The sequence below is a fragment of the Purpureocillium takamizusanense genome, chromosome 7, assembly GCF_022605165.1.
Source record: "Purpureocillium takamizusanense chromosome 7, complete sequence".
NCBI classification, from domain to species: Eukaryota; Fungi; Ascomycota; class Sordariomycetes; order Hypocreales; family Ophiocordycipitaceae; genus Purpureocillium; species Purpureocillium takamizusanense.
In genome coordinates, this window is record NC_063074.1 from 405,750 (window position 1) to 429,258 (window position 23,509).

General features: G+C 61.3%; 8 protein-coding genes across 8 annotated transcripts; 4 read left to right on the forward strand and 4 right to left on the reverse strand.

Annotated features, from left to right (window-relative positions):
* Positions 1 to 296: 296 nt before the first annotated feature.
* Positions 297 to 2,508, forward strand: CWC15_1 (complexed with cef1p). The gene is made up of 4 exons (XM_047988918.1): positions 297 to 782; positions 897 to 936; positions 1,016 to 1,222; positions 1,329 to 2,508. Exons 1-4 carry the CDS (start codon positions 407 to 409, stop codon positions 2,446 to 2,448), a joined length of 1,743 nt encoding a protein of 580 aa, XP_047844917.1. The 5' UTR covers positions 297 to 406; the 3' UTR covers positions 2,449 to 2,508.
* A 593-nt stretch (positions 2,509 to 3,101) lies between these two features.
* Positions 3,102 to 4,425, forward strand: CWC15_2 (complexed with cef1p). Its single transcript, XM_047988919.1, has 4 exons — positions 3,102 to 3,203; positions 3,281 to 3,790; positions 3,889 to 4,062; positions 4,178 to 4,425. Exons 1-4 carry the CDS (start codon positions 3,171 to 3,173, stop codon positions 4,229 to 4,231), a joined length of 771 nt encoding a protein of 256 aa, XP_047844918.1. The 5' UTR covers positions 3,102 to 3,170; the 3' UTR covers positions 4,232 to 4,425.
* JDV02_007429 (Xylulokinase) lies at positions 4,335 to 6,759 on the reverse strand. Its single transcript, XM_047988920.1, has 3 exons — positions 6,465 to 6,759; positions 5,898 to 6,355; positions 4,335 to 5,767 (listed from the first exon to the last, which is right to left on the reverse strand). Exons 1-3 carry the CDS (start codon positions 6,523 to 6,525, stop codon positions 4,466 to 4,468), a joined length of 1,821 nt encoding a protein of 606 aa, XP_047844919.1. The 5' UTR covers positions 6,526 to 6,759; the 3' UTR covers positions 4,335 to 4,465.
* A 927-nt stretch (positions 6,760 to 7,686) lies between these two features.
* On the reverse strand, positions 7,687 to 10,348 carry MMT2 (mitochondrial metal transporter). The gene is made up of 2 exons (XM_047988921.1): positions 8,431 to 10,348; positions 7,687 to 8,350 (listed from the first exon to the last, which is right to left on the reverse strand). Exons 1-2 carry the CDS (start codon positions 9,842 to 9,844, stop codon positions 7,737 to 7,739), a joined length of 2,028 nt encoding a protein of 675 aa, XP_047844920.1. The 5' UTR covers positions 9,845 to 10,348; the 3' UTR covers positions 7,687 to 7,736.
* Positions 10,349 to 10,813: 465 nt separating this feature from the next.
* JDV02_007431 (uncharacterized protein) lies at positions 10,814 to 12,970 on the forward strand. Its single transcript, XM_047988922.1, has one exon. The coding sequence runs from the start codon at positions 11,671 to 11,673 to the stop codon at positions 12,865 to 12,867; it is 1,197 nt and encodes a 398-aa protein (XP_047844921.1). The 5' UTR covers positions 10,814 to 11,670; the 3' UTR covers positions 12,868 to 12,970.
* On the reverse strand, positions 12,051 to 13,660 carry JDV02_007432 (uncharacterized protein). Its single transcript, XM_047988923.1, has 2 exons — positions 13,160 to 13,660; positions 12,051 to 13,101 (listed from the first exon to the last, which is right to left on the reverse strand). The coding sequence occupies exons 1-2, from the start codon at positions 13,593 to 13,595 to the stop codon at positions 12,926 to 12,928; spliced, it is 612 nt and encodes a 203-aa protein (XP_047844922.1). The 5' UTR covers positions 13,596 to 13,660; the 3' UTR covers positions 12,051 to 12,925.
* Positions 13,661 to 13,891: 231 nt separating this feature from the next.
* On the forward strand, positions 13,892 to 20,699 carry ESP1 (Separase). The gene is made up of 2 exons (XM_047988924.1): positions 13,892 to 17,283; positions 17,337 to 20,699. Exons 1-2 carry the CDS (start codon positions 14,138 to 14,140, stop codon positions 20,512 to 20,514), a joined length of 6,324 nt encoding a protein of 2,107 aa, XP_047844923.1. The 5' UTR covers positions 13,892 to 14,137; the 3' UTR covers positions 20,515 to 20,699.
* On the reverse strand, positions 20,648 to 22,067 carry JDV02_007434 (uncharacterized protein). Its single transcript, XM_047988925.1, has 3 exons — positions 21,403 to 22,067; positions 21,020 to 21,334; positions 20,648 to 20,818 (listed from the first exon to the last, which is right to left on the reverse strand). The coding sequence occupies exons 1-3, from the start codon at positions 21,939 to 21,941 to the stop codon at positions 20,791 to 20,793; spliced, it is 882 nt and encodes a 293-aa protein (XP_047844924.1). The 5' UTR covers positions 21,942 to 22,067; the 3' UTR covers positions 20,648 to 20,790.
* Positions 22,068 to 23,509: the final 1,442 nt, after the last annotated feature.

Consider the following 23,509-nt stretch of genomic DNA (forward strand, 5'->3'; position numbering starts at 1 on the left):
TTGCCATCTGAAACCACGAGGATTCAGAACGGGTTTGAGAAGGGTGGGAGAGAAAGAAAAAAGAGACTGGGTTGCCTGGCCCCCCGGGGCGGGAACGTGGGAGCCGTACCCGCGACTGGCGCGCGTACATTTCGCAGCGACTGACGTGGAAGGGGCGCAGGGGCTGGGACGCTTGCAAATGGACGCGTCAGGGCGTTTAGATTGGGAAGAAAAGAAAAGACAAGCGAGCACCGAAGGGGGAGGGGGGGTTGTCGGTATTTAACAAGAGTAGGGTAGAGTGAGGTGCTCGACGGTGTGTGTGTGTGTGTGCTTTGAAGCGTGCGTGCATTGCAAAGGGCTCCCAGGGAAGTCAAGCGTCAGACAACAACAATAACAGCGACAACAACGACAACAACAACAAAGTACCATGCGGTCGACGAGACGAGAGAGGGTGCCGCTTCTGCACGGGCGACAGCAGCAGCAGCAAAACCCCCAATTGCCGCACCAGATCGACGCGGCCTCGCGGTTCCAGGCTCGCCGGCCGCGCGCCGTGGTGGCTCTGCTGGCCTTGATGGTGTTTTGCGTGTCCGCGTCTGGGACGCTCGCCAGCGTGCCGCAGACGCAGCTCCTCGAGGACAATATCTGTCGGCGGTACTACGGCGGCGGCGGCGTGCACGCGGCGGCCGCCGTTGACGGTGGTGGTAGTAGTGCCGTGGACGACGAGAGGCTGTGTAAGGCGGCGGCCGTGCAGTCGCGGCTGGCGTATCTCGATGGCTGGCGCGGCATGATCGAGGCCATTGTCGGTGAGTTGCTGTTATTGTTGTTGCTGTTGGCGGGCGCGGCGCGGCGCGGCGTCCGGGATAACTCGTGCTCGGTTCCGTTGAGTTGGAGGGCTGACGAGCAAAACCTCAAAACAGGCCTGTTCATGGCCTTTCCGTACGGAGCTCTCGCCGACAGGTATGTACGTTTTGACTTGCGTCCACGGGGAGAGGCGTTCAGGCGTCCGCGTGGTTTTGTGTTTTGACCAGCAGCGCAGAATCGGCCGCAAGCCCATCATCCTACTGTCCCTCGTCGGCTTCACCCTCTCCGGGGCGTGCATCGCCGGCGTCCTCGCGCTCGGCCAGGCGGTCTCCGTGCAGCTTGTCCTGCTCTCCCCGGCCTTTTTCATGATCGGCGGCGGCAGCTGCGTGGTGGTGTCGGCGCTCTACTCTGCCGTGTCTGACGTCGCAGACGAAGAGACGAGGTGTGTGCCAACTATGTCCGGCTGGGTTGGCTGTGCCACTTCCGCCATCGTCGTCAACCCGGGGAGAGCATCTTTTGCTGACTTGAGACGGCGCTCCGTGGATTAGAGCGACCTCCTTCCTCATGATCTCGTTCGGCAGCCTCGCAGGCAACTTTGTCGGACCCGTCGTCTCCTCGGCGCTGATGCAAATGTCGTCGCCGTGGGTGCCGCTGCTGGCCAGCTTCGCCGCCATGCTCCTCGGGGCCGGCGTCATGGCCTTTGTGCCCGAGACGATGGCGCCCCGCAAGGAGGACCCGGACGACGAGCCGCCGATGCTCTTCGACACGACGGGGTCCATGATCCGGCGGCACTTGCGGCAGTCGGCGGCGCAGCTCGAGGGGTCGCTCGCCATCCTGCGGAAGCCGGCGCTCGTCATCGTCCTCGTCTGCTTCCTGTCGCCCCTGCCCATGGCCATGGCCATGAGCCAGCTGTTCGCGCAGTACGTCAGCAAGCGCTTCGGCTGGTCGCTCGCCTCGGCGGGCTACCTGCTCTCGGTGCGCGGCGTCGTCAACATGCTCGTCCTGCTCGCCGTCGTGCCGGGCCTGTCGAGGCTGCTGCTCGCACCGCGACGACGCCAACTCGGCGGCGGCTCCTCCCGCAAGGGCGGCGGCGGCCTGTCCGTGGCGGGCAAGGACCGCCTCCTCGCACAGCTGTCCGCCGTGGCCATGACCCTCGGCTGCCTGCTCATGGCCGGCGGCAGCATCGTGCAGGTCGTCGGCGGCCTGGTCGTCAACACGCTCGGCGCGGGCCTCCCGCCGCTGGTGCGTTCCCTGGCGGCGAGCTTCCTCGACGATGGCCAGCAGCAGCAGCAGCAGCAGCAGCACACGTCCAAGCTGCAGACGCTCATCGGCGTCACCGAGGCGGTGAGCTCGCTGTTCGCGGGGCCGGCGCTCGCGGGGCTCTTCTCCGCCGGCATGGATCGCGGGGGCGCCTGGATGGGGCTGCCGTACGCGTGCCTGGCCGTGTTCCTGGCCGCCACGACGATGCCCTTGTTCCTGTTGAGGGTTCCTGCGGGGGACTGCGCGGACTTGTTGCAGGCAGAGGAGGAGGAGGAGGCGTCTGGAGAGGGGAGCATTGCGTGCATCCGGGGCGTCGAGGGGGAGTGTCTGCTGGGCTTCCGCTGCGCAGCGCATGTCCCGCTGGAGGATTATCCGGCGAGGATGCCGGGACGCTCGACGTTTCGATGATGGATTGCATGTTGTATACTGTAGGTGTGGTATGCTGGTCGTGCCGGTGGATAACTGGACATCCTTTTTTGTACAAGAAAATAAGCGTGCCGTGATACCAATCATACAACGGGGGTTATAGAGAAGCCACCAATCTGCTCCCAAGGCAGTGTCTCGCCACCAGACCACGGCAAAGATTGATGCTGCCAAGTACATCAGAGATCAACAAGCTGTGCCATTCTGGTCATGTCCAGGCAGACACTCCATTCCCCCAGCTATGGCACGGCGAATGGACAGTCCATGTTGGCGAAGCAGACTACTTCCAGGCTCGTACGCACATCAAAGCGGCATCAAGGAGCAGCGTCTCCCCAAACCCGTGCCCGGGTTTGCACCTTTGGCGGCGCGAGTGACTGGGTCGCAGTCGACGACTGTGGCCGACTCGAGAGACCGGTGCTACAGGTTGTAAGCGCAGAGAGAGTAAGGTGGTGATGATAGGTAGGAAGAAGCACAGCTATCGCACGCAGTTGGCAGCTGAGGTGTGCGGGTGGCTATTATACGGTACTCGGTGCCTGGCGGCCGGCCGCCCCACCTGAACCGCTCCAGGGCATCTGATTAGCGTGCCGCCCGGCAGGGACCCCATTCTAAATCAACCGGGCACCCCGTCGTCACCTTCACCTCCATCTTCAAACATCACCACATTTCTCGTCCGACACTCCCACCGCCAACCCCGCCTTACCGTCAACATGACGACCGCCCACAGGCCGACTTTTGACCCCGTTAGCCAACCCTCCAACCCCATCGCATCCCTCACCCCGGCAGCGCGCAGGCTAACCCCCCTTCCCCCCGTTCTCAGGCCCGCGGCAAAGAGGCCCTCCGCGGCCCGGCTTACCACCAGCGCCTCCTCCCCGCCCACACGCAGCTCAAGTTCCGCAAGGCCGGCCAGGGTGGCGACGCCGACCACGAGCCCGAGCGCGACCTCGCCGCCGAGCTGCTCGCCGCCGAGGCCGCTTTCCTTGCCAAGAAGAACGGCGGCGCCCTCCCCCCGCCCGCCCACGACGACGACGACGACGAAGACGATGGCGACTCCGCCTCCGCCTCGAAGAAGCGAGCCCTACCGTCGGGGCATGATGGACATGGAAACGGCGGCGGTGGCGGGGATGGCGATGCAGACGACGAAGAAGACCTAGCGGCCAAGCGGCGGCGGATTCTGGAGGAGACGCGCGAGATTGACGCCGACGACAGCAGCGAGGAGGAGGATGACGACGATAGCGATGATGATGACGACGACGACGACGAGGATGCCGAACTTCAGCGCGAACTCGAGCGTGTGCGCCGCGAGCGAGAAGAAAAGAAGAAACGAGAGGTACGGCTGCGCGCGCGCCACCCATCAAGCCCCTTCCCCGACGACGAGTGCGCACGTCATACACTCTGCCCTGACGCCTTGCTAACAAACCCAAACAGGAGGCGGAGCGCGCCAAGGAGGAGGAAGAGGCTCGCGAGCGGCACATTGCCTACGGCAACCCCCTTCTGAATAAGCAGGACTTTACCATGAAGCGCCGCTGGGACGACGACGTCGTGTTCAAGAACCAGGCCCGCGGCACCGAAGACAAGGGCAAGAAGAAGGAGTTTGTCAACGTGAGTCCTTTCCCTGTTCGACAGCCCCGCTCAGGCACGCGCTCCGAGTGTGCATGGCGATACGTGGCTACTGAACATCCCTGTGTTCGAATGAATCTAATGCACGGCGGCACAGGATCTTCTGCGGTCCGACTTCCATCGTCGCTTTATGAACAAGTACGTCCGGTAAACGGTCTGGGCCTGCGGCTGGGATAAAGGCACACATGGTTTGGCGCACAGGTGGCATCTTGATTCACGCGGGGCACGCGAAACGTGCTGGCGCCTATAGACGGCTTCTTTCTTGTCTGCTCTATACAATGCTTTTTCGTGTACGATAGTAGATACCACACACACACACAACGTCGACGCCGGGGTTCACGTCATTCTCATTACATGCCGACTCAACTAGTCTCGTCGTCGTCACTCATTTCTCCCCCTGGTCATACTTTTCCTGCGCGAGCAGCCGCCGCTCCATCTCCTCAAACGCGCCCAGCACGTTGCCGTACCGCTGGTACGTGCCGTCGTCGCGGAAGCCGACGTCGACCTTTTCGATGGACCCCTCCTCCGTCCAGCGCTTGGCGATGAGCTCGTCAAAGGTCTCGCCGTCGCCGCGCTCCAGCGCCCAGAGGGCCTTGTACGCGCCGCCGAGGGCGCACGCGCTGCCCCCGACGTCGAGGCGGTACACGCCGTCGGCGCCGCCGAGCACCTCGCCGACGACGCGCGCGATGGCCGGGTTCAGCGACCCGCCGCCCACGAGGTAGATGCGCCGCGGCTGCGCGGGCAGGCCGTCGCGCGGCGGGTGCACCAGGTTCTGCGAGCGCAGCCGCATGGACAGCGCTTGCGACTCGGTGATGATGCGCGGGTCCGTCTCCGCGGGCCAGGTCTCTCTCGTCGATGGTGATGATGATGAGAACTCGGTCAGGTCGCTCCCGTCGGCGGCGGAGCACGTGAAGCGCCAGGTGCCGGCGCGGACGTTGGGCACCGTCTCGCGCAGGGGAAAGTACAGGCCCAGCTTGGCGCGGTCGCCTTCCTTGGCCACATCCAGGGGCGGGGTGTCGAGGACGGCCTTGTTGAAGGCGGCCCAGGGGTCGTCGCCACCATCACCATCGTTGCCGGCGGCCGAGTTCGTCCTCGTCTTGCTCGTCGTCGGCCGGGGCGGCAGCGCGTCGCGGACCTTTTCGCGCGCCAGGCCGCCATTCTTGTAGCACAGCATGAACATGTAGCTGCCGCGGGTGGTCGGGTGGTTGAAGAAGTGGTACGCGCCGTCGGGCTTGTACTTGGGCGTGTTCATGAGAAAGGTGGTGGAGGTGCCGAGCGAGACGATGGCGTCGAGCGGGCGCAGCGGCAGGGCGAGGATGGTGGCCGGGTTGTCGCCGGTGAAGGGCACGACGCGGCACGCGGGCGCGAAGCCGTAGCGGCCGACGAAGTAGGGGGAGACGCGGCCGAGGGCGGCGCCGCCGTCCATGACGGGCTCGCCCAGCCTGCGGCGCAGCTCGTCGGCGGGCGCGCCGGGCCCGCCCGCGGCGAGGGCCAGCAGCGCCTCGCTGTAGCGCTGGTTGGGCATGTCCCAGAGGTTCATGCCGCAGACGTCGCCGACGTCGAGGGGCGCGATGGCGCCGAGGAGCAGCGAGGCGAGCCACGACGAGACGAGGGAGATGCGCGCCGTGGCGTCGTACACGCCGGGGCGGACGTGCTTCATGCGCATGATTTGCGCGCCCGTGAACCTCTGAGAATGTTGTGAATTCGGTCAGCGTTTCTGGATAGATCTCGTCTCTCTCTCTCTCCGGCTTTCTCACTGCCTCGTCTCAAATCGTCTGCAGAGGAGAAAAGGGGGGGAGGGGTTCACGGAAACGCACATGATGGGCCCCGCTGCCCGTCACCTCAGCCAGCCTCTCCCTACCGCCGAGCTCCGCGTCAAAGGCATCGCACTCGCGCTGGGTGCTCTGGTCCTGCCAGTTGGGGGACCAGTCGTGGGCGAGCACGGGGGCGAGCTGGGCGACGAGGGGCCTGGCCGGGTCGAGGGCGGCGAGGGCGTCCTCGGCGCCGGCGGCCCAGTAGACGCTGCCGTGCTGCTGGCCGGACCCGGCGACGGCGGCGACGCGGGCCATGGACGCGCCGCGGTCGGCCATGGCGGCGGCGAGGCGCTCGAGGACGAGGTCGAGCGACTCCATCCACATGGCGACGGGGGCGTAGACCTCGCCCGTCGAGGGCCGGACGTGCACGCCCTTGCTGACGCCATACTTGGGGCTGAAGTCGCCGTCGAAGTCGACCTTGGCCTGCGCGACCGTCTTGAGGTCCGAGTTGACGACGATGGCTGGCGGGCGGGGGAGGGTTTTCAGATTGTCAGCATGGTAGTTTCTCAGGAGGTGTGATGGTGCTCGGAGGTTGGGATGAGCTTCTCTCTGAAGTTGAGCGTCGCTTACCCTTGAGCTGCTGCGTCGACAGGTCAAAGCCCAGATACAGGGGCCCTGTGTCCGAACTCATGGTCGCCGACGGTTCCGAGGTAGTAGGCTCTGCTCTGATATTTTAATCTTTCTTTGTAATATTCTTTCGAGGAGGCGGGATTGGCGTTGCTGGGTGTAAGTGAAGTGGTGATGAACCCGGGCCTGACGGGTGACAGTCACCCACTCAACGGGGTGCGGAACGTGGTGGTTGACGGGTAAAATAACTGGGGAATATGACTTCACCCACAGGCACCGCATCAGCAGCAGACGCGGGATGGACGGACCACACCTTACTTATTTGCCGAGCCCTCACTTCATACTACACCATGGAGAAGAAGAAAAACAACAACCCCGTTGTTCGAGGGTGCTCGCTCACTCACGTCCTTACTTTGAATCGTTCGTCACACTGCCTGCCTGCCGGGCTGTTCAACTGGGCGTTTTGCCGTGTGACGTCTGACCGACCTGCACGGCCACGATACTTCAGCACGAAACCCGGAGCTCCGCCAGCAAGCAAGCGATTGATTAGGTATGCAGCTCTGATTTCATGTCATGGCACGGCCGCCGGCCCGCCCAACAAGTAATAAGTGGCTCGGCAGATGCGCCGCACCATTCAGCCTGAACTGCGCCTGCAGTTTAGTACTGTAGTCTGACCTGCCTGGGCTTCCAGGGACCACCGCCTACAGTAGGTACCTTCCAGTACCGCCAATGGGCGCCCGGCGCTTCTCTGCAGCGGGGCATACTGTACCTAGAGGCAGATACGGTACGGAGGGGCAGCAGCCGTCGAGGAGGGATCATGGATCATTGTGCTCCATGAACCCCGTCTGCCGCCGTCTTTTTATCCAAAACATCCTTCGATTTGTGCTATGTCCATGATGGGCCCGCCGTCGCCGCACCCACATGTAGGTACCTTACTAGGTACGTAGCACAAACCGTACCGCCTTCCGGCCACCGGTTCCGAACTCCCCGCCGCCTTGAACGCAGGTACCCGCTCTGTTTGTTCGGACTGGCGATGGTACCATAGCAGGCTGTGGGAAAGGCCGGGGGGACGTCATAACCTCTCAGTCGTATATTCGAAACGAGCGCAGTCGTCGACCCCGTGCCGTTTCAATGCATCGCCTCATGACATCGTGACTTCGACATTCCTCACCCAAAACCTTACAGAGACCCTCCTCAGTCAACCCAAAAGTCGGGCGCAGCCTACAGTAGGAACTGTTCGTTGCGTTGCTATACAGATGTGTACCAGGCGCTACTCTAATGCTTATGCCTGTCGTCTCCCGCCGACATGTCCTCGGTCTCGCCGTTCTCGCGCGGCTCCGGGTCCGCCTCAACATGCACCGACCCCGGGATGAACTCGTCGAAGCGCTCGTTGACGGGCCCGTCGCGCGATACGAAGCGCACCCGCACCCGCCGCACGCCTCGCACCTTGCCGCCCACGAGCGTCCGCACCCCGTCCTCGAGCTCCTTGACGTCCTCGACCGTCCACTTGCCCGGCACCGCCATCTCCAGGTCCACCAGGTAGTTTTGCCCCGACTTGATGCCCGACACGTCCCGCAGCTCTGCCTCGTGACCTTCGCTCACGTTGGCCAGCGCCCGCTGCGCCTGCTTCCGTACCGAGCCCTTGACCTCGTCGTCGATGCTCTGGTCCGCCAGTTCGTACAGCGCCGACTTGGTGTTCTCGAACCCGGCGTTGACCACCATGATGGAGATGAGGAGCCCGCCCACCGGGTCCAGCCACGCCGCGTTTTGAAACACGTTGGCACCCAGAATGGCCGCCAGCGTCACGATGCCCGTCAGGCTGTCGACACGGTGGTGCACGGCGTTGGATGCGAGAACCGACGACTTGCGCTCGCGGGCCACTTTCATTGCTGCGTGGTGAAACCATTGTTAGCAACAACATCCGCGCTGCCCTCTGCCCTTCGTCCTGCCCTCCAAAGGCCTGACTTACTAGCATGATAGAGCCATTCCTTGATCAGGATCGTGCCGGCCGCGAGCCAAGCCGCGTGGATGCTGGGGATGCCGAGGCTTGCGGCGCTGTGGGAGTGGCTGTGGCCGTGGCCGTGGCCGCCCATGTGCTCCAGGATCTCGTGTGCGGCCTCGGGGTTGTAGTGACCATACAGGCTAATAGCGCTCTCCCATCCCATGTAGAAGCCGCCGATCAGCAGCATGCCCGACACACCCAGCGAGCCCAGACTCTCGACCTTGCCGAAGCCCAAGGGGAACCGGTCTGAGGGAGGTTTGAGGCTCCACGAGACGGTGGCCAGCGTCAGGACGTCCGAGGCGAGGTCGGCGATGCTGTGCCAGGCGTCGGCGGTCATGGACTTGGAATTGAAAGCCCAGCCGCCGACGAACTTGGCCACGGCCATGCCCAGATTGGACAACAGGCCAATTCGCGTTATCCGCACGCCTGAGTCGTTCTTGTTGGCGGAGATCAGGTAGGAGTTGTCGTGGTGGTGGTGGTGGTGGCCATGGCCATGGCTGTGACCGTGGCCGTGGTCGCCGTGGTCGCGCGTCTGTTGCTGGGCGGCGCCCATGATGCCAGGCAGGGAACGGATTCGGCCGCGGACGGGGGCGAGATGGAGGAGGACCGAGGGCGCGACGGCGACGGAGGCGTCGAGGTTGTGGTGGTGGAAGAGGTGCAGGTGCGAGGAATGGCCGCAGCCGCAAGACGACGTCGAGGTCGAGGTCGAGGTCGAGGGGGCCGCCGACGAAGGTACCGACGACAGGGGACGGGCCTGGGGTCTAGACGCGGAGGAGGAGAACCCTAATGTCTGCTGGCGAGCCTGGGGACCCCTGCGTGCGATGGAGATGGCCGTTGTTGGTGCTACAGCCGTTAATAAAGGCAGCGAATTGGCACACCGGCGCGAGGACGACAATGCCTCGTGGTGGTGGCGATGGCGGTGTTGTTGTAATAAAAGCAGCTGCCTTCGTTGTTGGTACGGTGTCCTCATCGACGGTAGGTCGACGCAGGGGACCTGGGCTGACCCGTCGCTGCCACCGGCGCCGGGCGCGCTGCGACGCCGCCCTGCCGTTGTTGCAGCGGCACCAGCTGGTGGTGCAGGCCCCGGCGCCGGCGCCGGCGCTGCTACAACACCACCACCACCACCCTTGGCCGCGCCAACTCTTGATCGCCCTGCTGCTGATGCTGGCGTTGCTGCAACCAAAGACGGGGCAACCACGGTTGTCGCTGCTGTCGTCGTTGTTGCTAATGCCGGTGCCGCCGTCGCCGCCAGCCGACTGCCTCCTCCTCCTCTCCCCCGTCTCGTCCGCGCTGTCGCAGCCGCCGCGGCTGCAGGCGTCGCCCCAGACACAGACACGCACCACAGGGCGAGCCCCGTGGAGCGCCGCGCCTGGGGAGGCATGTATGTGACGAAACCAGGTTAGGCGCCGTGCGATTGGCCGCAGTTCCCGGGGTGCCAGAATTTGGGCACTGGAAAGGTGAGGCACGTTGTATGTATACTCGCGGACACTTGAAGGGGAGGGAGGGGGAGAGCTTCTGCTCGGCTTAAGCGAACGACGTGAGGCTGCTCGTACGAGGATTCGGTAAAAGTGGAGGGTGCGCAAAGAGTCGGCGATAGGGGGGGCGAGGGGAGGGGGGGAGAGACAAACGTGGATGAAAGGAGGTGAGGTGAGGAAGGAGAGGGAAAAAAAGATGGTGAAAAAGAGACTCGCGACGTCGAAGCTCGTCTTTCCGAGGCGGCCCCTCTCCGTCCCTTGCTCGCCGTCTGATGTCAGTCGGAGTGAGTTTGTGCGTGAGGCGAGGCGCGCGCGGCGAGCGAGCTCGGTCTCCGTACTCGGGTTGCGTCCCTGTGGTCGCTGCTGTGATTTTTCCAGGCTCAAACCTCTGCCTAAGCTCAGAGCTGGGGGGCCAAGCTGGCGGGCAAGCGGGAGAGCGGGCGGACGGGTGGCCGAGTCCGGTGCCTGAGATACCCCCGTGGTGCCACCTATCGATGAGGTGCTGGGTAGGTACCTTAGGTGGTGGTGGCCGTGGGTGCAGCGGCGGCAGCAACAGCCCACCTCAGCCCAGGCCGAGTGCGGGCGGACGCGAGGCATGCCTTGCGGCGCATGTGCAGCCCCCGTGCAAGTTCCTGCTAGGAGCCCGTGCCGGGCTCTTCCGAATCGCCCACCCCCCGAGAACGGCAACGGCTCCATGGCGCTGCTACTGCTACTGCTACTGCTGCTGCATGCATGCAGCCATCCCGTGCATTTGCATCAGCAAAGTAGGTCGCCTCTTGCCGGCGCATAGGTAACTACACGTTACATCCTGGACGCTAGGCGACTCTAGAAATAGGCAGGTCCCTTGCGAGCCATATCTGCTCATCCACGGACGACCGACTTCCTTTCACCTGGCCGGACGATGCCCTCTCCAGCGGCCTCCTCCATCGAGCTTCCCAATAACGTAGCTGCCTCTCCCCGGCATCCCACACAGCGCGCGGGGCAGCAGATGAAACCCTCAACGTTGGCCTGGCACAATTAGCACACCCGCGGTGGTGACCAGGAGGCCAGCCTGAGCTGCCGCCACCCCAAGGTACCGAAGCTCAAATGGTTCCAAGCCGGGCATTGGCCGGGCCTGCGCTGCGTTTTCGCCGGTGGGGTTCGCAGCCATCAGTGGTGACGTCCTCGTTTTCCCCCCCGTCCCAGGCGACCTCACCCTACTACCTTACTACCTAACGTACTATAACCAACTCGCGGTGGCATGATTCGGAACGCCTCTACCCATCCCATCCCCCCGTCAAACCGCGCCCATTGCATTTCCAATTGGGCCCCCCCCGACCACTCGACGCTCCGTCTCGCCTGACAATTGAATTGAACTCGCATTCTCGCCGCAGCACCCACCCCGTCACGTCTCCGTTAGTCGTCCACAGCGGAACACATATCTCATCAGCGGCTTCGGTCCGCCCCCACTGCCGCCGCCTCGCCCACATCGCCCGTCGTCACCACCGGGCTTCATCCCCGAAACCCCCCCCAGCTTCGTCCGAGATCCGTTCCTCAATCACCGCTCCGATCCGAGCCCGCTCGCCCACCCGCCCACATTCGCTCACCGCTCCGTCCCGCCGCCCAGCTCGGCGTCCGTGCCATCACCAGCAGCGCCCACCGTCCCGACGACGTCATTTGCTGCAGCGACCCTGCTTCATGCCGTGGCCGCTGCTGTGATCGTCGCCCGGGATCCCACCTCGCAGTCTCTCCGATGCGGAAACCACTGATGCGCATTCCCTACACGGACATTCTCGCGCCACCCACCGTCATTCCCCCGTCTGCCAGCTCCCTTGAAGGCGCCCTCGTGGCGCTGAAGCACTTCTTTGCCGTTCCGCCTCCTCGGGGCCTTCCGACCTCGACTGTTGTCCTTACCGGCGCCGGGCTGTCCGTTGCCTCCGGTCTTGCCGATTACAGGGGTCCCAACGGCACGTACAGGGTCAACAAGACGTACCGTCCCATCTATCACTACGAGTTTCTCAGCAATCACGAGGCCCGCAAGAGGTACTGGGCCAGGAGCTTCCTCGGCTGGTCCAGTCTTCACAAGGCCTCGCCCAATGCCGGCCATTATGCAATCAGGGATATGGGAGAATTGGGCTTGATTCGCGGTGTTATTACACAGAATGTTGATTCCTTCCACCCAAAGGCCCATCCTCAAATACCAACAATAGAGCTGCACGGCTACCTGAGGGCAACCGTTTGTACCACATGTCGCAGCGAGTTCTCCCGAGACGAATTTCAGGAGCAGCTCGCCCGACTCAACCCACGGTGGGCGGACCTTCTCCGGGAGGCTTTGGCGTCGGGTGCCCTCAACACCGAGGACCCCGTGGAGCGGAGGTACCGGGGTCTCAAATCCAATCCTGACGGTGACGTCGACCTGCCCGAGGCCCCTTACACCACGTTCAGATACCCTTCCTGCCCAAAGTGCCTGGAGAAACCGCCGCTCAAACCGGATGGCCACCGGCACACCGTCCAGGTTGATACCGAGGGCGCCTGGCAACTTCCCAGCACGGGTGGGATTCTGAAGCCGGCGGTCGTCATGTTTGGCGAGAGCATCGCTAGTAACGTCAAATCGGCGGCGGAGGAGGCGATAGACGGCGCGGGCAGGCTGCTTGTGCTTGGCACCTCGCTGGCCACGTACTCGGCGTGGAGACTGGCCAAGCGCGCCAGGGATCGGGGGATGCCCATCGCCATTGTAAACATGGGTGGCGTGAGAGGCGAGGAACAGTTCTTCGCTGACCTGGACGCGCAGCAGGCCGGAGAGCAGGGGGTGAGAGTGGAGGAGTCGACAGACCATCTGCTGCCTGCGTTGGTCTCGGAGCTGCGCAAGGAGCAAGCCGCCGCAACGACCGGGGCAGGCTTCGTTGCTGGAGCGCCTAGAGAACATGCCTTCAAGGACATGCTCTCATAGGGCTAGATATATGTACATATTGCGTCATGTGTTGGATACCGCACAGTACGCGTTGAGTTTAAAAGAAATTGCCAAGGCTCGCAGTCTTCGTCTTTGCCGGCGGCTGTTCACTGGTGGGTGTTTCGTCGCTGTTCCTGATTGGACTTGATTCCTGTGCTTTTAGCTCTTGGTCCTGCTGCTTTTTTTCCTTGTGCGGTTTGCGCGATGGCTCGTCCTTCTCAATGGCTCTCAACACTGTCACAGATAGTCAGAAGGTGCGGGCGCGCGAGGTGGTGCCGAGGGCATCACGTACCCTCTTCCCATTCTGCTTCCTTCTGCGGGTCGCCTGTCCCCAGTGCCTTCTCGACATCGACGTCTTCGCCGTTTTGGATCCTCTGAACCACCTCCCGGAGCTGCGCTATCCGGTTGGACGACTGCCTCGCGTACTGTTCCGTCTGCTTGCGCAGGGCGATCATCTGGATCGACATGGAGCCGATGAAGAGGAACATGACGATGAAGTAGGTTGCGGGGTTCCATTCCTTGGACTTCTTCCGCAGGCTCTGGCGGTTCTCCTTGCGCAGCGGCTTGGGGACCAGAGACTTCCAGAACCCCGTGTCGGCGACGGAGGCGGGTGCGGCCGTGCTGGCGTACCGCAGGCCGATGCACGGCGGCGAAACAAGGTTCGCGACGACGGCGCAGCGAGCGCGCACGAGGCTGCCCGCTCGGGCGGAGACTCTATGCAGCGACATGCTCGCGGGGGTTTTCGCGTGCGGACGGTTGCGTGCGTGGTTCAGCGACGCTTGGTGCTCTCGTTTGTGGTCGTTGGGAAAATGTTCGGATCTGGGGAAGCGCGGCGCCGAAGGCTGAGACGACCGACCCACCGCCGAGGCCGGACCAATCTGGGCGTCGCTGCGGCGGGTTGCCCCGGACGACGGCCGATATTTAGCCCCCACCATCGCAAGAGCACCCCTGCAGCTCCTTCCGCACGCGCTCACACACGGAGCCAGCCAGAGCCGAGCTGAGCTGCCCGCGATACCAACCTAAACCAAACCAACCCAGCGCATAGAATTGTGATTTCCGCGAACCGTCCACAGCATTTTCCGTCTGCCTCGCTGCATTTTCTGGCGTTGAGCAGAAGCAGGACATCTTCTTGTTTGGTTTTTCAATTTTTGGGCACACTGCGTCTTCTTCCCTTGGCAGACTTTGTTCATCGCAACACTATGATTTAAGCAACGTCACGCAAACACAACAACCTAACCCGCCCACAGCCGTTCACGACGACAGCGACGACATGGCGTCGCTGCAAGCGAAAGTCGAGGCCGTCAAGACCGCCGTCACCTCGGCCCCGACGTGCACGCCAGCCACCGTTGTGACGCTCAAGGAGCTCCTGCTCCCGGACGCCGAGCCGACGGCACCCAAGACCAAATCCGCCGCCGCCGCACGAACGACCACGACGAAGACCAAGTCGGCCGGAGCCGTCAAGGCACAACAAAGCGCCGAGACGCTTGGTGCTCGCGAGAGGACAGTGCTCGCGACGCATGTCATCAACGCGACCCTCAAAGTCCTGGCCGAAGCCGCAAAACCTCCGCCGCCGTCAACGCCTTCCAAACGCGCAGAGCAGCTCAAGCAGATCGGTCGAAGGCGTTCTCTAAGACGGTCGGCATCTGCGCCTCTGACTCCCCTTCAGCCGCGGACCCTCAATCGCGTCGCTACCTCGCCGATAGCTACATCCAAAGATGCAAAGTCTGTGGCAGCGGCACAGGCCGCGGGATGCCTCGCGACGGTTGAATGCGCCCGCGTCGCGTTTGCTTGCCTGAGATCCCTCAAGGGCACCGCTCAGGACGGAAAGTCGGATTTTCAACTCGAGAATGGAATGTCTGCGCTCGTCAGCAAGCTCCTCGCCTTGGGGATGCACGACCAGGCGTTGAAAGAGTTGAGGATCTTGAAGCGGCGACTGGATGGAACGGCTCCAGCAGGCAACACTAAGTCAAAGGTCGCGTCAGAATCATCATCCCCAGCAGCTGTAATGGCGGACCTGTTACAATTTCACAACGATATTCCGAAACAGAGCCTCCCGACAACGACATCATTTCAAATTTTGGTGCTAAAGCTTGTCGCTGCCACCAAAAAGCCAGCACATATCGAGGCTCTAGCTCCAGCGCTTCGCTTGTCAAACAGCTCCTCCCCCATCAACTTGCTTTCGGATCTTGCGCAGGGAGCGAACAAGGGATCTCCCAAGGCAGCCAGACAACTTGCTGTTTTGTCGCAAATACTCCTATCCATTGCGCCCAGCGTCTCCAGCGCCGAGGACGCCGTAGCTGTCGAGCCCAGACTGTCTCCAAGCCCGCCCCTTGCTTTTGAGCTTCAAACGCTTGCGTTTCAGGCCCAACTCAAGTGGTGGACCTTGGCCGGGCACGAGGGAAACGTCGATGAGGAGGTGCTGCCCGCGTTTACCCGTTGTATTCGTGCCTTTGTCCGTCGCCAGCGATGCGGTGAAGGCGCCCCCTACCCGACAATTGCCAAGGCATTTGATTGCATTCTCCGAGCCACTAGAGAACAGAATCAAGAGCCCTCGACGTCATCCAGCTCTCCCCTGGCATCCATCTACCAGATACTGGGCGCGACAGCACACTCGGCTCGTGCCTACGATGATGCTGATAAATGGCTTCAAAGGCTCAAGGCGTGCTTGTGCCCGCAGACCGACTCAGTCGTCCGCAGGTGCTCTGTTTCAGCTCGAATTCTTGCTGCGTCCCTGAAGAAAGCCACTCTGGGGCCCGATATTCAGGGGCTGCTGCAAGAAGTCATTGAAGGCCTCGACGGGAGTCTCAGCGGAACTGTCACGGAGCTTAATGAGCTCCTCGAGAGTCTTTCCGCTGCAAGACGCTCCGTGGCCGGCTTGCTCATGAATGTTCTGGGCCCCGATTCGGCACTCGGGGTCGTTCCCGACGAGCTTATTGACCCGCTCAAGACGTTCACCTTGCGATACCCCCGTTTTGTTCGCCGATGGCTCGGAACACCACCCGCCAAAGATGCGACCGCCAAGCAGGTGCTACAATTTGACCAGCGGCGGCAGACGGTCACGGACTCCGTCAGCCAGGTCTTGGATGCGGCGATGATGATTATCAAGTCCGACATGCCGTCGGGTGCCCTCGAATGGCACTCGATGGATGATGTCTTGCAGCACTGCAGTTCCCTCTTGGATACTATTTCAGACGCCACCTTGTCTATCGGAAAGTTGGAAAAACTTGGCATGTATTACGTCAAAATATCGAGCTTGTACTTCTCCAAGTTCATTGAACTGCGAAATCTAGCCCAACGATCCAAAGAAGCCAACAAGCAAATGCTCCAGTCCCTGAGCCGATCCATCGACGCCGTCAAGGAAAGGAGCACCGCCGAGAAAGAGAAAGCTCAGCTCTCAACAAAACTCGAGCTATTTGCGGATCTATGCAAGGGTGCCGGCAGAGCTGATGATGCGGTTCAGACCCTTCGCTCGATATGCACAGGAATGGCCGAGGATGGTGTCTTGTCCGATGTCACAGCGGCATTAGCATCCAAGCCTCCTGCTCTCGCGTGGCAAACTACGGAAAAGGCCTCGTCGCTCTCACGGACGCTGCGCTCAATTGCAAAGTTGGACCGATCGTGGACTGACTGGACATTTTTCCTGCCCGAAGCTGAACGGGCTGCCGTTCTCGAGCATCTGATGCACCTCAACTGCAGCGACACGACATGTTCTCAGCCTCTACGACTTCACGATCCCAGCCCTGCTGCCCTGTTGCGCATCTATACACTAGACAGGTATCCGATAAGGCGCTTCCGCGTACTGCTCCACCTTTTCTATCAGAATATTGGCGAGCAGGACGAAGTCGACGACATCTCCTCACTGCTTGATCAGGTTTCACAGCATGTGCAGAAGAAGGACCCGGCCGAAGATGCATCCTTGTCGCACTACATTCCGCATCTGCAGACGTGTTACACCTTCATGGCTGCATTGGCTGACGCCGACAGGCCCACGTCGCTACCAACGCTGAAGGAATCTATCGCGGCTTGGAAGACGATGGTGCAACCATGCCAGACGAGCGGTGACCTCTACACGGTTATTGACGACCCTGCAACGTTACTCCATCAGTTGCACGCTCTGAACGACCTCGCCGGACTTCGAGGGGAGCAACACCTGCAGCTCGCCATTTCAGACTTTTCCATCATTCTTTCCAGGGCCATCGTGGACACAACGGGAGTGGTCCACGATGACTTGGTCCTCAGTCACAGCCAGCTCGCGACTCGACATGTGAACATCGGCAACTTCACTCAAGCACAGACGGCTCTCGAACAAACCAAGGCGCTCATCGAACAAAACGAAAAGATCTCTGCCGGAGTCGTTGCAGACTTTTATCTTTCTCAGGCCGAGTGTCAGATTGGCGTCGGAAATCTTGATGAAGCGTAAGTCCCAAGGTTCCTGCCCCATGGAGACGGAGCCTCGCTGACCCAGACAGCATGCAATGCATCTCCAAAGCCAATGACATATGCAGCGACAGTCGATCGACATGGGCGCAGTCCAAGTCTCACGCGACAGTCATGCTCGCCATGGTGTCTCTTCTGCAGTCCGTCGTCTCACTCCAGAAGGGAGACATTCCAAGCTCTCTCACCGCAATCAAATCCAGCGTACGAATGCTTTCGCACGACTGGGCCAAGCTCGAGTCGGCATTGGCAAGCACAAACTCCAGTCCGGATTCCAGCATGTCGGAGACGAGCATGACGAGCATCGATATCAAAGGGTCCCCGGCGCGAACAGCTGGCCCTAGGTTCTGGGGACTGGCGTCTCCGTTGCTGCGTAGCCTCCTACACATCTCATCGGTGTATGCGCATATCGGCATGCTACAAGAAACCATTTACTACGCGGAATCGGCATTGAAGATTGCAGAGGGCACACAATCGTCTCTGTACAGGGCACAGGTCTCCTGCTGGACTGGCTCTGTCTATGTCAAGGCCGGAAGGTTGGACAGGGCCCTGCCCCTGTTCGAGGGCGCTGAGGAGCTGATGCCTAGAGATGCCTGCGCCTCCCGCGTACGATTTGCTCGCCAGCTTGCCGAGTTCTACCGGAAGACGGACAACCACGACAAGGCCAATCACTATCTCAAGATGGCCGAGGACACTGTCCACTTGCTGAGCGGCTCCAACGATATGGCTAAACAAGTCTCGGAGCGAGTTGCTCCCAAGGCCAAGGCCACAACAGTTACGTCTGGACGGGTTGCTAGAACAACAAGAGCCCAACCAACCGCTGCGCCGCGAACGACAAGGAAGGTCCCTGCGGCTCGAAGCCGTGTTACAGTGGTGCCTGAGTCACCCAGTCTTCCAAAAGACGTCTATCAGTCTTCCTTGCTGGCAGCCATTATTCTCTCCCGGGCCATCGGCTTTGTCTATCAAAAAGACTGGTCATCTGCTTCTTCACTGCTAGAGCAGGTCAAGACGCTTCCCAAGCTTATCTCCGCCCTCTCACAGGAACAGGTCATCACAGCAACTACCCTTATTGGACAGAGTATGGAGCAGATGATTTCGGACCCCGTCTTCTCGGTTGTACAAGATTCCACCATATCGTTTCCTGCAGTATGCGGAGGGTCGGACAAAGGAGCCCTGGATAAGTCACCAGCCGGCGCGTCGCCAACTAGAAGAGGTCGCCCTACCGCCGTCGAACGCAGAGGGTCCAGAGAGCGAGGTGGCCCGGCATTTGCGGACGCCCTACGTCAAGCACAGGGGCTTCTCATGGAAGCGCATGGGTCGGCGCTGTGTCGATCTGACAGCAGCATGGTTCATCGCATCTCAGCACTTCTCCAGAACACTATTATTTTGCTGTCGGCTACTTCGACAAGCAAAGGGAGATCTACGGCGCCTTCTGGACTAGCTACTGTGGCCGTCGATTTGGCTCGCAACATTACCTGGACCCGAGAGCAGGCCACCCTCAAGGTCTCGGCCGGTTCTACTGCTCCGGGAACCATGGCCAAGAAAAACCGCAGGTCTAGCCTTTCCATGTCGATGGATGCGGCGGCTTTCCAGCAAAAGTACATTGAGAAAATCCCAAAGGCCTGGAGCGTCATATCGCTGTCTCTCTCTGAGAACCGTCACGACTTGTGCATCACGAAATTTCAGGCCGGCTCGAGTCCTTTTATCCTAAGGCTACCTTTGGAAAGGGCCAACTCCCGCGACGCCGATTCGGAAGTGTTCAACTTTGAGCACGGCCAGGAGGAACTGCTTGATATCATCAAGCTGGCCAACGAAACGAGCCATTCCGCTCGTGACTTTTCTGCCAAGGGCGAGCGAAGTGCCTGGTGGTCGGAGCGAGAAGCCCTCGATGCTCGTCTGAAAGAGCTGCTCATGACTATTGAGACGACGTGGCTCGGAGGATTCAAGGGCATCTTCTCTCAGCACCGAAGACGGCCGGAGCTGCTGGCGCGGTTCCAGAAGAGCTTCCACAAGATGCTCGATAGGAGCCTGCCGTCGCGGAACAGGACTCGGGGAAGGAAGTCTGCAAAGAGCCAAACGGTCACGCTTGACCCACGAATCCTAGAGCTATTCATCGGCCTTGGAGATCCCACGGAACCGGATCTGGACTACGACGAGGCCCTCAACGATCTGCTGTACTTTGTTGTGGACATCCTCCAGTTCCACGGGGAGCGCAACGCCTACGACGAGATTGACTTTGACGCCATGGTTGTGGAAACGTATGATGCCCTCCGGGGGTACTACGACGGGGCCAAGGCGGCAGATCGGGCGGATGGCACCCACACCATACTTGTCCTGGACAAGGCACTCCATGCGTTTCCGTGGGAGTCACTGCCCTGCATGCAAGGATCTGCGACATCAAGGGTCCCATCGCTCGCGTGCCTCGGGCAGCTCATGGCGCAGGCGAACATGACTGCGGTGGGCGACAGCGGCGAAACGCTGGGGCACTCCGTCTCCTCGGCGGCAGGAACATACATGCTCAACCCGTCGTCGGACCTCAAGAACACGCAGGCCTTTTTCCAGCCCGCCTTTAAGACGCTGGCGTCGTGGGACGGCGTGGTCGGCCGGACGCCCGAGGAGGCGGAGTTTGAGCGGGCGCTGTCCTCGTCCGAGGTGCTCCTCTACTTTGGCCACGGCAGCGGCGCGCAGTACATTCGCGGCAAGACGGTGCGACGGCTGGAGCGGTGCAGGCCGGTGACGTTCCTCATGGGCTGCAGCTCGGCGGCGCTGACGGACGCGGGGGAGTTTGAGTGCTACGGCCCGGTGTGGAACTACATGATGGCGGGATGCCCGGCCGTGGTCGGCACGCTGTGGGACGTGACGGACCGCGACATTGACCGCTTCGCGGGCCGTGCCTTTGAGGAATGGGGATTGTTTGCACGTGGCACGTTCAGCGACGAGGACGGCAGGAAGAAGCAGGTTGCCGGCCGGGCCAAGGAGGGCGGCAGCGGCAGCGGCGGCAGCGTCAGGGGCAAGGGCAAGAGCACGGTGTCTAGTGATGATGCAGGCGAGGTGGTGGATGCGCGCGTCGCGGCGTCGTCATCATCATCATCATCGTCACTGGCCGAGGCCGTGGCGAGGGCGCGCGAGGCGTGCAAGTTTCGATATCTCAACGCGGCGGCGGTGGTCATGTATGGGATCCCCGCGTACCTGGGGCCAAACGAGGATCCATGACGACGGACGACGACGGCGATGATGACGATGACGATGACGATGACGATGACAGACGAGTCATGCAGGGGCCACGGAGGGTTTTTGTCATGCCCAGAGCAGGGCAAACGCGAGGCACACCGGGAGCGACGCAGGGGTATGTAGTAGATTTGAGTTTTATTCCAAAAAAAATGGTTTCTGTCCCGTCAACAAGGATGGGGGTTTCTCACAGTGCGTCGCGCTGGTTGGTTTAGTTCCCTCGTACTTTGTCAGAGTCTCAACAATGGCAAATAATGGCGTCTACCGCGGGCCATGTCGACTTCTACTACTAACTATGTTAGTTACTTCGTATAAGTCGTCTAGCACGATACGTCTTGTGAAACCCTGTCGACGTTGATCTGTCGCTCTAACTAAACAAAACAAACGCTCTCTGCGACGAGGCTTTCAAGCAGCAGCAACAGCAGAAGCAACAACATCATCATCATCGTCATCATCATCATCATCACCCTAGCCGTTTGCAATGACCTACTTTTGCAGAGGCAGGAGCGCCGTCGCCATCGTCTTCTTTACCGGCATACGTACGCACCGTATCCCAACAATGGGGATGCATGCATGCGCTGTTGGTCGCATCTGAACGCAGCATCCCTCCCGGGAATATCCGTCGAGGCGGAAGGCAGAAGGAGAGGGGGGGAGGGAGAGGGGGAACGGGGGGCCTCGCTCGCGTGGCTCGTCGACGCGGCGGTGAGCCGTGGGCTGGGGGTTGCGCTCGAAGCCAAGAGGAGCAAACATACTGTACATACCGAGCCAGCAGCAGTGGGAACCGAATACCCACCTACACACAGCCCTACGAGCGTGTCGTGGGAGTCGTAAGCAGGCAGGCCTTTGGACTGCAGTAGTAGTAGTAGTACTTACTGCACTTGGTACGCTCTCCCGTGAGTTCGGGACTCGCACCTGTGGTGTGGAGGAGGAGGAGGCGACCCGACGCGGCGGGACCTCCTGATAGTTACACATGTATGAAGTATGGTACCGTACGTACATGACAGAGCCGCCTGCGAGGTCAATGCCGGGGGGGGGGGGCTGCTGACGTTCTGGCCCTTGTCCATGTGTCCAACGACGTGGACAGAAAGGCTCCTCGGGTCAGTCAGTTGCTGGCATCGCTGATATCGCGTTGCGTCGCTCGGCGGATGGACGCGTTTGAAGCGGGAGTCCGGTGTGCCTTGTTTGAGCAGGACGGGCCGCGCTAACCTTGAAGAAAGTTGCTTCAGCAAAAGAGCAAGCTTGCGTGGCAAGCGCGTGTAAGCACGTATATCGATGGACGCCGCCATGCGCTGTTGTTGTTGTTGTTGTTGGTGTTGTTGGCTGGCCGAGGGGCGAAGTAAGCGGAGTTTGTCGCTCTCACACAGTATGGCCTGCCTGTGTGGTTTGGTTTGGTTTGGTTTGGTATGGGACATGTCGTTGGTGTCAAACTTCAGGGCCACGAGGCAGGCGGTAAAGGCCAGCAACGGGCGGGCGGGGCGGACGACGGACTGCAGGGCTGTCTCAGGTAGGTACGTACTTCGTAACTAACTACCTAGTACCTTAGTACTAGTTGACAGGGTTCACTTGGACAGCCCAGGGCAAGAAAGGGAAAGGGGCGTGCGTGTGTTGGGCGTGGTGGCTGCCCGCGCGCGCGGGGGTGTGCGTGAGCACATATTCCCTGGCCGCCGCCGCCGCCGCCCGCACGATGCCCGCTCCCTCTACGTTTGCAACTCATAAGTTGGGGCGAATAGGGTCGTGTCCAAACGGCGGGTGGGTGCGAGCCCATTGTCGGCCAACCCCCGAGGCGCCCGCTGCCGCCGCAGAGGGGGGGTTAGCGATTGGGTGCTGCGAAGGCCTCTTAGGTGGTGGGCCATGGATGCCATCCACGAGGGGCCCCGACGACATGGGACGCCAGCCTGACGCCATTGGCAGGGACACGACGAGGGTCCTGGACCGAGCAGGAGACGTGAGGTGAGGTGGATGAGAGAGAGAGAGAGAGAGAGAGAGAGAGAGAGAGAGGCGCCCGATCTGTGCCGATCGCTCCCCCTCTCATCAGGGCCTCACGGGCCGGCAAGGCGTAGGCCTCCCGTGCCTGGTCCGAGCTGCGTACAGTACATCACTGTACAGTACGTGCCGGCTGGATGTGCGTGCAGCAAACCAGTTGGTGGCTGTGGACGCGCCCGCGAGTTGTCATCTCGGTGAGCCTCGCTGATTTGACGCGGCACGACATGACGGGAACGTCTCGTCGTCTCTGCCCCCCCCCCCCCCCCTGCCCGCCCCAACGCCCCCTAGGTAGTTGTTGCATTTCCGTACGGCACATACATACATACGTGCTTCGTACAGACATCGATCAAGATCCGGGCACCGTCGGTTGGCCGAGCATCCGGCTTGGGGGGGGGGCAAAGGAGAGGGCAACTGCGTCGCAATTCCTGCATGCTCCCTCCATCCAGCCATCCGCATGGGACAAACTACAGTACCTGAGCTGGCCAAAGCGTCACCCTCCCCCGTCTCGACGCTTTCGCCTCGTCCCCAAGAGGAATTTTCGGGACGCCACCCCATGTCCCACTGCGACTTGGGCCCGGATCGGGGTCTAGATAATTAGGCACTAACTTACTCCGTAGTTACTTGGCAGATGAACGCTGCAGTAACTAACACACACGCAACCCTTCGTGGTCAACAATGACCAGCAGAGGTCGATTCTCGAACATGACCAAGATGGGCCCATGTGTCCACCGCAGTTCCGCAGCAGCGAGGGAGGGGAAAGCATCTGGCGTTGATTGAGGGGCAAGTCGTTGCCATTGAATCCTGCATGTTGGTCGTGCGCGCCTGAGCCGTATCATCAACACACCCACCCATTCGCTGGGGCAGAGCAGAGGCGCCCCTTGCGACTTGGCCGGATTATAACGACAATGCCATGGATGGTACTTTGTAGACGTGCATGCATGCCGCATCAGTCAAGGGACGCGCAGCGCGGAAACAAATTCAGAGCGAGATGGCATCG